The 13,037-nt window shown below is 44.0% G+C and overlaps 1 protein-coding gene across 4 annotated transcripts in view; it reads right to left on the bottom strand.

Moving 5' to 3' along the window:
- The window catches only part of RASSF6 (Ras association domain family member 6), a 51,296-nt gene that overhangs the window by 18,941 nt on the left and 19,318 nt on the right, over nt 1-13,037 (bottom strand). For all 4 annotated transcript variants that reach the window (XM_058667217.1, XM_058667214.1, XM_058667216.1 and 1 more), the window contains one exon: nt 2,331-2,409. In XM_058667217.1, the coding sequence (XP_058523200.1) occupies nt 2,331-2,409 (79 nt within the window). The remainder of the gene's footprint in view (nt 1-2,330; nt 2,410-13,037) is intronic.

Here is a 13,037-nt window from a genome sequence, read left to right as displayed (position 1 = left end):
CCTTGGGACCCTGCACCCATGTGGGAGACCTGGAAGAAGCTCCTGGCTCCTGGCTTTGGATTGGCTTAGCTCTGGCTATTGCGGTCACTTGGGGAGTGAACCAGCAGATGGATGTTCTTTCTGTATATCCTTCTGTCTGTAGATCTACATTTCCAATAATGATAAATAAATCTATGAAAAAATTTACCATATATTAGTAAATCTGACTTTTTAATATGCTTGTTGTTTATGGCCCGTGTCCACATTTCTGTTATACTATGATCATTTTATTTTTTTGTTGAATTCTTTCTTCATTTAGTGGAGCATTAAGCTTTTGATTATATGTAAGTTAAAATATGTTATCTCAAACATTTTTAAAAATGAAAAGGAAGAAAAAAGCAAGGAAAGAAGGAATAAAGACAGCTGAGTGGGGGAGGGAAAGAGAGAGAAGAAGTATCTTTTTATTCAGAATTGTATGCGTGAAATACATAGAATCTTTTCTCTATAGTAATATCATGTATACATGAGAATTGGTGACTACTGGGCATTTGCTGTGCTCATGAGAATCTAAAGTACGAATAGATAACGAGGAAAAGGAAACTCAAAAGTTGTTTCTTTTTTTTTTAAAAGATCTATTTCTATTTTCATTGGAAAGGCAGATACACAGAGAGGAGGAGAGACAGAGAGGAAGATCTTCCGCGTAATGGTTCACTCCCCAAGTGGCGCAATGGCTGGAGTTGAGCCAATCCGAAGCCAGGAGCCAGGAACTTCCTCCAAGTCTCCCACACGGTTGCAGGGTCCCAAGGCTTTGGGCCGTCCTCAACTGCTATCCCAGGCCACAAGCAGGGAGCTGGATGGGAAGTGGAGCTGCTGGGATTAGAACTGGTGCCCATATGGGATCCCGGCGTGTGCAAGGCGAGGATTTGAACCATTACACTATCGTGCCAGGCCCAAAAGTTGTTTCTCAAGAAACAATCTATGAAATCCAAATTATTTTTCTAAAGTCTTGATTCTTTTCCTGATTTTATATTTTATCATTGTGCTTGCTAAAGACTAAGATACTCATCAACATTATAATTAGACACATTCCCTTATAAAGGGATTAGTCATTTCCTCCAGCATATTTTTAAATTAGAAAGTTCACCGAAATAGCCAATAACACTGAGTCATTTAATAGCGCAGTAGTAAAGGCCTGATTCAAATCCTAACTTTCAAAAGGCCATATTCAAATTTATGAATATCTTTCTCTCCAACCTGCAGATTTCAGCCAAATCATGGTAGCCACCAGGTTTGAAGATTTAAATCAGCAATAGAAAATTCCCATGCTCCCTGGGTCAGGAAAATGTAAGCAGGTGAAATAAGACTCATTGCAATACAAGACTTGGTGGAGAGACTTGTAAAGAAAAAAAACATCACTCAAACAGAAGGAAGGAGTTGAGGGAGGGGGAAGGACACAGAGCAGGAGGAGCAAGAATGGGAGGACAGGTAGAGGAACTGAGGGAGGAAGGAAAACCTAGGGCTGCTCTTTAGAGCCACGTGCCCACAGAACCCCCGAAAATACTTTCCGGCATTAGGATTCCTTAGATTGCTTCTCAGACATAAAAACATTTGTTATTATGAAGACATAGTGGAGATTCATTTATTTTAACTACCAAATCAAACGCGTGTAACAGATATGTCATACATAGTCACCTACTGAAGGAGACAGAATTTCTTCTTCAGGCTTTCACTATTCCCAACAACTTCACTAGGAAGGTCCTTTTGCATAGATTCTAGTGCAACTGTAAGCAAGCACTCTGACTGAGAGCTGGTGCAGCCACTTGTCCCAGCGATACTCATCTTCCATTTTAAAAACAGGAAGCAGAAGCAGGGTCCCTGGTTCTGGCTCCCACTTCTGGCTTCCTGCATGTGCAGATTCTGGGAGACAGCACGTGATAGCTAGAATGTTGCGTTTCTATCAGTCACATGGGACACCTGTACTGAAATTCTGGCTCCTGGCTTTGACAGGGTCAGTTCCACCTGTTGCAGGTGTTTGGGCTGTGAGTCAGTGGGTAGGAGTGCAAGTGCTCTCTCTTTTCCTCCCTTTCTCTCCTTCTCTCACTTTCTTCTCAATACAGACAGACAAATAAAATAGAAATTCAATATGTTGTTAATTTTTAAATGCTTTCCTATCTCCAAAATGCTCTGAAAGTAATAGATGTTTCAAGCCTTAATCAATGAAGGATTCACTTGCTTCTCCCACACCGCTAGTACTGCTGCAACTCAGACTCCGTCTCGTCCCAGTCGCCTCATACATTTATAGCTTTGCTTTCTGTGAGTCAAACTGTACTGCTTTTCTTTGATGGGCTTACCTGTTCACATATAATATGCAGATTTTCCTGGTTCTCATAAAAAGTGTTGTAGGTCGTCATTAAAGAATTAAGTTGTTCCCTTAAAAAACAAACAGAATCAGTTTCAATCAATCTTGAGCTTCTCAGCAGTAGAGATAATAATAATAATACTTTCAATTCATGTTCATAGAGAATGACAGAAGTGGTTCAGTCAAATCTATTGTTTTGTCATTTTGACTTAATACAAGTAATTAAAAACTGGGGGAATTATCAGAACTTAACAATGAGGCTGTTGACTCCTAAATAAATAGCCAAGTATGGAAATGACTCAGCCAAGAGGCGAATAGGTAGAAAAATTCACACGTTTGCTTTGAAACGTTCAACTAACGTACTTTATGTCCTTGACACTACGCTTCCCACTGGAAGAAGGCAGTGGCCAAGGACTCTCTGCTCCTGTGTTGCCTCACTCTCCATGGCAGTGGACTCTGGGTGACAAGCTGGTTCCTGCCACATCTCCATCTATTTTTCTATGTCTCACATTCTTGCACTTGGATTACTGTGATGCCTCCTAGAACCTCCCTGTGTTGGTCTATTCTCAGCAGCAAGCAGCATTTCAGTGCAAAACTGACCCTCTCTTTTCTCTGCTCAGAGCTCTCCAATGGCTTCCCATTTCTCAGAACAAAAATCAATGTCCTTGCAATTCTTCCAATGACTTAGAAGGCTGAATGTGACCTGGTGTTGTTATCTCTTCACATTTCCTATCACTCTTTCTTCACTACTTACCTGTAGCCTTGATGTTCCTTGAACATGCCTGCCACACCCTCAGCCCACTGATCCTTCTGCCCAGAACGATCCATCGTATCTCTAACTTGTTCGTCCTCTTCAACCATTTAATCAAAGTTTATCTTCTAAGGTGTTTTTCTGCCTCACCCAATCCATAAGGCCACATTCTTTCAACATTCTGTATTCCTGATTCGCATCTTCCCCGAGCCACATCTAGCTGTTCTGCATCGTATTTTTCATCTTACATTCTGTAGCTCCATGACGGTGGAGGGGTTTTTGCCTTTTGTTCACACTCTTTTCTGTGCTGGGAAGAGTATTTGGTACATCATGGGATCTCAGCAGGTTCTGGCAGGAAGAAACCATGAGCAAGTTTCTATGTGAAGAAAGACAGAAGAGAAAGACAAGTACCACACAATGTCTCACTCAGATATGGAAGTTGGGGATAGAATATAGCTTCCCAAGCACTAGGAGAAGAATGGGAAGGAAGCTGTAGTGAAAGGCTGCTTGATGGGCACAGACCCACAGCTGGATACAAGCAAGTAGTTCTGGTGTTCTATTGGACAGTAGGTTGGCAGCTAATGATGATGTGCCGTGTATTTTTTCTAAACCAAAGAACTAGAAGGGTTTTGAATGCTTTCATCATCATAATAATAAATGCTGAAAGAGATGGATACATTAATCTTGAAATGAATGCTTTATTTTGATATGTCCATCAAAATATCACATGGTCTCCCGTAAGTGTGTCCACTCTATATGTATTCACTTAAAATATTTCAATTTACCAGAAAGCTCTTATTCCTCAAGAAATAACATAAAATATGGAAATATTTTCTATGATATTAAAGTTCCCAATATTTTGCTCAATAAATCTCTTTGTCAACATCTGGTTTCCTCTTATATGGACAAAGGCTTTGTGAAGTAGGTGGTTTTTCACTGCTCACAGTGAGGGCTTACTCAATAAACACTTCCTGAGCAGTGAATGACAGGCCTCCTCTATATGGATTTTGACATGTTTAAAATGGTGTAGAAATACTTTTCCCAATGAACTTGTCTCAATTGTAGTTTTCAACATGTACATTTCCAAGGATCAATACCCTCCGCATAATTACCATTTAAAAAAAATTCTTATAGCCATCCTTCATGTTATTGCTCAATTTTCCAACTGGGTTCCTTTCAATTTTCAATGTTAATGGATATTTCTGTTCTAAATATCATTGGGCACAATGCATCTGTCTGCTCGGGCTCATTGCTGTGAAATCTTTCCCTGAAATTTATGTTCCTGGCAGAGTAGGAACACTTTTATAGCTATTCTTATTTAGTACCAGACAGAAATTTCAGGTTCACTTGGGATGCAACTCCTGATATGCTGAGCTATGAGGGTTGTTATGGAAGCAAATGAAGTTTTACATAACCCTACTCCCGCAGCTCCTGTTTCTGATAACACTGCATTAAATAGGCTGGTGCAAGTCATTCTCAAAACACGTCCCCAGCACTGTGCGCAGCAGAACATGTATCTGTACTTGTACAGACTCTTCAGCTGGAATACATTTTCAGATAACCCAAGAAGCTGGCAAGCTGTGATCCTGGCTGCGTGTGTTTGAGAATCAAGTCTTATTAGACTAGAGCCACGCCTATTGTTTTACTGGTCGTCTGTGACTGCTCTGACGCCACAGTCAGGTACTTTTTATAGCAACCATATGGTCAGCAGAGCTTAGCTTATCATGTTGATGATTTGGCTCCACGTGGAGGAAGTCAGCTAAAACCTTTATCCATTGTGTGACACTGGACGCCACCGAAATCTTCCACATCTTTTGGAGCAGGATCTTTCTGCTTGAGAAGGACAAAAGCAGTTGTTAGAAGGAATCCTTTCTAGTGTCATGTAGTCCAGTGGGGTGCACTCTAGTCACAATAACACATTCTGTGTGCTTTCTAGAGCTAGGAGAGAGGAACTCCGAGAGTCCAACCCTAAGAGATGGGGCTGCTAGTTCCCCGAGTACATCAGTCTGAATTGTACATGCATGTGTTGAAATCTCACACCCTGCCTCATATATAATTAGTATTTGCGAATCAAATTTTAAAAAGTGAGGAGTTAGAAAATTCCGTTACATGAACAACTGTAGTGATAGTGAAGCTGGATTTCAAATATTTATTTGGTCTTTAATGTGCACCTTTTCCAGAGGATTTTTTTTTTTTTTTTTTTTTTTTTTTTTTTTTTTTTTTTTAGGATTTGGGGACAGAGAGAACATCAGAGTCATTGATGAGGACAGGGGCAGACTGAGCTCCTGTTTGCTAGCTCTTTCCCCAAATGCGTTCAAAGAGTGAGACTGGGCCATACGGAAACTGGGAGCTAGGAGCCCAGTCCAGTTGTCCTACGTGGATGGCAGGGACCCGATCACTCGAGCCTTCACCTGCTGCCTGCCAGGGTGTACAGTAGCAAGAAGCTGGAGTCAGGAGCCAAGGCCAGGGACTCTGATGTGGCATCTTGACAACCAGGCCAAACACTGATGCCCAGGGGAACCTTTGAAGATGCTTGGCTTTTGTGCCTGGTGAAATGAGTGTGATGTGAACACTGGGAATAAAATGATAGTCCATCTCCTTTTGGTTTGATCAGGCTGCAGGGGCATAAGAAGCTTAAGAGTTGCTGAAAAAGTGGTCTGTATCCTGATGATTCGCGTTCCAGCTTCCAGCAGAAGGCCTGCGCAGTGGGAATTCAGTCTTACGTGTCAGAGGCCTTGTGTGAACCCAATCGAGAGATCCCAGTCATCTTCTAGGGTGGGGAAAGCTTTGAGAGATCACTGTTGCCTAGGGTGAACCTTAGTAATAAGCAAGCAGAGTGAAGAGCTTCTGAGGCCAAAGAAACAATGTTTATAAGAATGTAGTTATTTATGCTATTTGTTTGAGAAAACACAGAGGGTTGGGATTCTATGGATGTGATACATAAAAGAGGGAGTTGTGATGCAGTAAAGTAGTTCCCACTGGAGACCATTATGCTCAGTGAAATCGCCAATCCTGAAAAGACAATCATCATATGTTTTCTGAGACAACCTTCATGCAAAATAAAAAACAAAAGGATGTATAGATAAACAAATATACATATGGATTCTCAAAAATGAACAGTGTAATGAAGACTAGAATTCCAGGAAACAAAGAACAGCAGTATGAATCTCTACTCCCGAATAAAAGAAGGATCCCCAATGAAACTATTAGTTATACATGACAATGAGGTGCTAGATTCTCTATCATTGCCTATACCTACAATGTCATGGCACATGTAAACAGCAGAATGATGGAATCGGGGCTGCAGCTGAAGGGCTATATTGCAAAATACAAGGGACAATGGGAAGGATGTAAAAGGGGAGGGAAAAAAAGGGAGGGATGGGGGAAAACCCCACATCTACAAAACTGTATAATGGAAAATAATAATAATAGTTTAAAAAAAGAGGGAGAGTCGAACAATGAGTCTTGGGAATGGTTTTGAGAAATTTAGAATTCACTTTGCATGCAGTGGGCAAGAGACCGAATACCTGGGAGTGGTTAGATTTATACACAAATGCAGATGGAGGCAATGGGATGGGTTCCGGGGCAGGGCTTGGCCACTGTGGGCTGCAGCTGGAGGGCTGAGGCTGCTGTTTCATGGAAAGGCCACCATATGTCTTACCTATAGGGAGGGATGTAAAGTCACAAAGGGAAGAATAACTAACACAGGGACTTTATAGTTTAGGTGATTCAAAGGCCATCACAGATGTTTACCCAACATTTCTTAGGAAAGGGAACTGGTTTAATTATAAACCATGCCAGTCCAAAAAAAAAAAAAGACAAGAATGTAAAGGCAGGAAATGAAAAGAAAAAAAAAGGATGCAATTTTCTCTATCAATTCTAGAAGAATTATCCAGGGTAGATCACTTAGCGTAGATCACTCAATTACCCAGGGAAGCCTTAAGAAATAGCTTCTTCATTTATTAACTAGGGATGTCTAGAAGCTACACAGTGTCCCAAGAAATAGACATGAGATTGAAACATATTTTGTATTTGTGACATAAAAAACTGACTTCCTGAGGAACATATACTTAACACTGAATATCACATCACAATATGTAAAAGAATTTTTCTTCTCAAGTCCAAGATTTCGTCCTCTCCTCTCCTTTCTTTCTTTTTTAAAGATTTTATTTTATTGCAAAGTTAGATAAACAGAGAGGAGAAGAGACAGAGAGGAAGATCTTCTGTTCGATGATTCATTCCCTAAGCGACCGCAATGGCTGGAGCTGAGCCAGTTTGAAGCCAGGAGCCAGGAGCTCCTTCCAGGTCTCCCATGCGGGTGCAGGGTCCCAAATCTTTGAGCCATCCTCAACTGCTTTCTCAGGCCACAAGCAGGGAGCTGGATGGGAAGTGGGGCTGTGGGGACCAGAACCGGGGCCCATAAGGGATCCCAGGTGTGCGAGGCAAGGTCTTTAACCACTATGCCATCTCCGGGCCCTCTCCTTTCTTTCTCTTTTAAAAATTTTTTATGATGCAGTTCCATAAGTTCAGAGATTTTCCCCCTCCCCCCGACTACCCTCTTTTCCCACTGATTGCCCCGATATTATTATGATAGTATAATGCTTCAACAATAGTCACAAGTCTATCATCCTGTTTTATGACTGTATCTTAATATTGTACGTAGAGACAATGGTAGAAAGTCCAATATCCTATTGTCAATATATTTAACAATTTCATTGGGAATCCATCTTTCATTTGGGAGTTGAGTTGCATGGTGCAGTGTATCTTCACTTCTCAGTATGCTAGTCCTCTAGATGAATATATGCACATACATGTAACAAGAGTTTTGAAAGACATTGCTATGGGGACAATGCTTGGGCTAGCATTTCAGACACCACTTAGGACGCCACATCCCATATTAGAGCATCGGGCTGTCTTACAGGCTCCAGCTCCTGACCAGCTTCCTTCTATGATGGAGCAGGGATTGGCCCCAGCAGTTGGGTTCCTGCCATTCACATATGATCGGACTTCCAGGCTTCTGTAGGCATTTGGGAGTGAACCAACAGATGGAAGCACTCTCCCACTCTATCATTCTCTGCCTTTCATAGAAGTAATTTTTTAAAATTTAAACATCACACACTATGAAATGCGATTTTTTTTTCTTTACTTTGCTCAGAACTGCCCTACTTTGAAATGTAAGCTAAGTCAACAGGTAGAATCATAATATGATAGAAGCTGAGCCTTTGCCACCAAAAGTGCAGGAAGAAAATTCTGATAAATGCCTTGAATTCTTCATCAGAGCCCAGAGAATGGGGTAGGTGAGTCAGGGAGAGACTCACTGGGGGAGTCAGGATGGGAAAAGGATGCTGAGGGGAACCTGGGGCTCCTGTCCCTTTAAGATAATCTCTCAATTTTAATGAGTAAGAGTGGACCCAGGGCTAACTGTAAAATGCTCAGATGCACTTTGTACTCTGTGGCCTGGGCTGCAGCTGCTCAGCAGATGGGAATTGCCCACAGTCTGACGTGTGCTATGAATAATGCATTCAGCAAGAAATGAGTTCCTCATTTCTTATCAGGCAATAGAGCTGGGCCAATTCAGAAGGAATACTTTTTATTTGATTGTGTAAGGTTGTAATAAGCATAGCATGGGCTAATCTACTGGGTTGAAGTGAATTAAACTCACATCCTCTTGCAGAAGGGGTGTCAGGAATTTGTTGTAGCCGGAGTTTCCCTTCTTATTTTAATACTGATTTACTGTGTAATGCGTAGTCAGCCTGTTCCTTCTTTGGAAACCAGAGAATCTGGTGCCACAAAGTGAGCCTTACAACTTGCAGACACTCACGGAATAGCAGGGTTGCTTTGATGGGCTGTAGCGCAGCATGACTCTTGGAGACTGTCAAGCACTTGATGCAAGAAAACCACAGGGAAAAGTGCAGCCCAACTTCAAGAGAGCCACCCAAGGCGTGTTTGACCCTTGGTCGTACTTGGCTGCACTTCCTGAGTCTGTGTTCCTTCTGCCTCTTAGAAACTTACTGGAAATACTCCTGGTTTAAGTCAGGCAGCTGCTGAACTGCTTGATGACATAAGATCCCGCTGTACACATCGTCTTGTTTAAGGAATGTTTGCATGGGTCTCTTCAGTACATAAAAAAACAACAGCTTATTCTCTAGTGCTTTCAGTTTTTCCCTTTATTTTGTGCATAACGAAATTATGTAACAATTTTGATTATTATGTCCAAAGGGCTGTATTTTGTTTTGTTTCATTTTGACATTCCCTTTTCCTTCCTGTATTTAGGGGAGAGGAGAGATAAGGGGAGAAGCCACATATAGCTTCTCAACCATCCCAGGTTCCCCAATGTGGGGCTTGCTCTGAGGGTCCTGAACAAGAGGATTTGATAATTCAATAGTTCTGAATTGCTGTTGATCTTGCCACTCCAATTGTGATGAAATCTCTCCAGACTTCACTGGCTGGCATAGTTCACCTTAGAGTCTCTGTTTGCCAAGATATTCACTGTCAAGGCTTGGCTGGGGTAGTTGATCAATTTGTTCTGTCCTCTGTCCTCTGTTATGGTATCAGGTGTCCTCTGCAGGCTCCAGTGTACTGCCATATCCTCCATGTGCATCTGGATATGCTGTCCACTGCTCTGTTTAATCTCCTGCAGAGGCCCAGCTCTGACATATGCATTCCCTGGTCAGACCATGAAACTTGCAATTTCCTCCATGGTTGGTGTTCTGAGTCCAGTGGTTTAGTTGGTCTTCTTTGGGGAAATTTCGAAGGAAACTTCATCTGAGATGATGCCAGACCTGATTCTTGTGTGTGTGTATGTCAATACAGGATCCAGCACAGTCCATTGCCCAAACTGACCTGCACACACACACTGTTAGTTTCAATTGCTTGGGTCAGTTGTCTCTAGCCCTGTGTTCAAAACAATGGGTGTTGCAGCCCAGCCTGATCCTGCCCACTGCACACTTGGCTCTCATGCAAATCAGTGAGAGCTGAAGCCTAGTTGGAGTGACCCGCAATAACCCCACCAGGCCCACCTCTTGCCCTGGTTCCCATGCTTGCCAGTATGTACAGTAAACTGGTTCAGTCTGTCCCACATCACATTCAGCTTTCATACATGTCAAAGGGCATTGAAGCTTAGTTCAACCCAACCAGCTCCACTATCCAGCCCATACATGTGCCGGTGGTTGCCACACTGTCTAGCCATGCCTGTCTAAGTCCTGGTTCTCATGCTCACCCATGGGAGTGGTAATCAAAGAGGGAGGTGCCCACTGTTTCCCTACTGGGCCCACTCCCACTCCCGGATCTTGCACTTTCCAGGTGATTCTATTGTTTAGCTTCACAGAATTTTCCCACCTTGTTGGCATCTGCTACCTAGATGCTGTGGCAAAGCCCAACCAATGCACACTCACTCTGACTGATGCTTGCACCAGTAGGAACAGTCTGTCCAGCCTGGCGTTCCCCTGATCCAGCTCACATGAGGCCAACAGGTGTTGTAGCCCTGCCAGGCCCGGTCTGTCCCCATCCCAGCTCTCATGCTTACCAGTGGGAATAGTGGCCCCATTGGGGATCTCCTTTCAGTCCCCCTACCTGGTTTGTCCAGTCTCCCCCTATGTCTCACATGTGTTGTTTGGGTGCTGTGGCCCAGTATGGCATGGACCACCTCACTTTGACATTTGCCAGTGGGTGCTGTAGCCTTGCCTGGCCTACCCCCATTTCCAGCTCTTGCTGGTGGGGATTACAGCCTAGCTAGCCTAGCCCAGCCAGCCATGAGTCCCTGCCCTAATGCGAACTGGCTGGTACGGCGGCCTGACTTGGCATGACCACACACCATTCTGGCTCTTGGATTTGCCAGCAGATGATATAAACCAACCCAGCCTAGTTCACCCCCGACCTGCGCCAAATGTATGTCGATGGTAACATTACCTGGCCTGGTCTGGGTTGCTTCCTATCATGGTTCTTGGTGCTCACCTGCACTGACTCTATCTTGGCAGAGGAGTTGCCAAGCTCCTCTATCAGAACCTCTTCCAATGCCAGATCTTACACAAACTGGTGGGTTCATGGGCCAGCCCTAGTTAGTGCACCTCTTGACCTAGCAGGAACAGTGGTCTTTCCTGACCAGCCCTTGCCCTTTCTGGTTCTTACTGTTGGGTCGCACAGTCCAGTCAAGCCTGGTCCATACCCAGACACAGCTCACACATGGCTCAGCAAGGACAGAGACCTAGCCCAGATCATCCTACACTCATTCTGGTTCTCATGAGCTCCAATGCGTGCTGGAGCCCAGGCTTGCATGCCCCAGACCCAGTCTACACTCGTGCTGAGGGACACTGCATCTATGTCAAGACCAGACCACAGCCCCCACTCTAGCCCTCCGCACTCACCAGTGGGACCAGCAACCCAGCCAGGGCATCCCTTTAGCTCTGCAACCAGGCGTGATCTCAACCACAGATCTCATGTGTGCCAGTGGTTGCTCTGACCCAGCCTGGCATAGCCCCTTCCCTGTCTTAGCCTTTGCCTTCAGATGCTGCATTCTGGCTTGGTCCAGCCACCCCATAGTCCCAACTCTCGCTGGAACATGGTCCTGCTCAATCTGCTGTCATCACTGACTCATGCAAACCAGTAGGTGTGGCAGCCTAGCCTGGCATAACCTGCATTCCATCCTGGCTTCTGCACTTGCCAATGGACTAAGGTTTGGTTGGCCCTGCCCAATCTGCCCCATTCCAAAATCAACTCACACACTGGCTGACAGATAGAGCTACCCTGCCCAGCCTGCCCAACACCCAGGCCTGGACCACATGTTCATAGCAGGAGCTGTGACCCACTAGACGAGTTTCCTAGGTACCCCCACTCGGCCCACTCCCAGACTCAGATCTCTTTCATGCCAGCGGGTGCTTGGTCCTTACCTGACATGGCCTGTCCCATCCATCCAGGTCTTTGTATGAGCTGGTGGATGTTGCTGCCCAGCCCGTCCTACACCCTGTTTTAGTGGTACACATGTGGGTACCTCAGTCTGCACCTGCCATACTTGTTCCCAGCCCCAGTACTGGTGAGCATTGTTGAGTGTTATAATTCTGTTTATTTTCCAAAGTCTTTATAGTAAGTGTGTAAAGTATTTATGATTTTTTTCTCTATTAGTTTCACACCCATAAAAATATAATATAAACGTATATGTTTGTGAAAAGATGGAATCAGGAAATCTAATGACAACAGATGTTGTAAAGTGAAGCAATCTTCCAAAACAAAACATCATCCCATTTTCCTGATATCCACAAGCACTGCCAGAATTCTCTGCACCTGTTTCATCCTCAGAAAACCCGGCAGTACACTGAAAGCGTGGGCAGCTCTGACCAGTAGCAGCCAGGGCTGTGGCTCCTCTTGCTTTTGGCCTCATCCGGACTCAGACAATGAAGAAAAAGGAACGCCTTTCACTTTCAGCAGAGAGGTCCAACGGGCCACCAAGGGATCTCTTTCCATTTCCATTGCAAATGAACTGAGAAGTTGAGTGAGCAGCAGCCTTCCTGGACTGAGGTGAAAAAGCAAGCCCTGAGTTCTCAGGTCAGAATTCTGCCTACCTTGCCCAGCTTCAAAGTCTTCGGCAGGGCACATGTGCCCGGGGCTGCCCTTGTTGCAAAGCAAAAATGTCTAACTGTTCCAGCAGCTCTGCTGGGATAGTCTGAATTCTGGCTGGTGGGATTGACGGCACCTGTGACTTGTCTATTCCTGCAAGCGGACTTTTTTGGTGCTGACTACTGATAACCTGCAGGACAAAGGATTTCCCAAGATTGCTATGGAGCTAATCCACTGGGTGACAGAGTTGCCCTTTTCTCATGCTAACAGAAAAGCATCCTCCCACTGCTTAGTCCTTTTATAACTTTGTATTTTCTGGGCCACTTTTTTTTTTTTTTTAAGATTATCCCTTATAAAAAATGGGTTTGGCACCCTTTATGGATAGACGTATAGGCTGCT

This window comes from Ochotona princeps, chromosome 7 (assembly GCF_030435755.1).
Source record: "Ochotona princeps isolate mOchPri1 chromosome 7, mOchPri1.hap1, whole genome shotgun sequence".
In the NCBI taxonomy this organism is placed as follows: domain Eukaryota; kingdom Metazoa; phylum Chordata; class Mammalia; order Lagomorpha; family Ochotonidae; genus Ochotona; species Ochotona princeps.
Note: the sequence above shows the minus strand (reverse complement) of the source record. Positions and strands in the feature narration are given on the sequence as shown.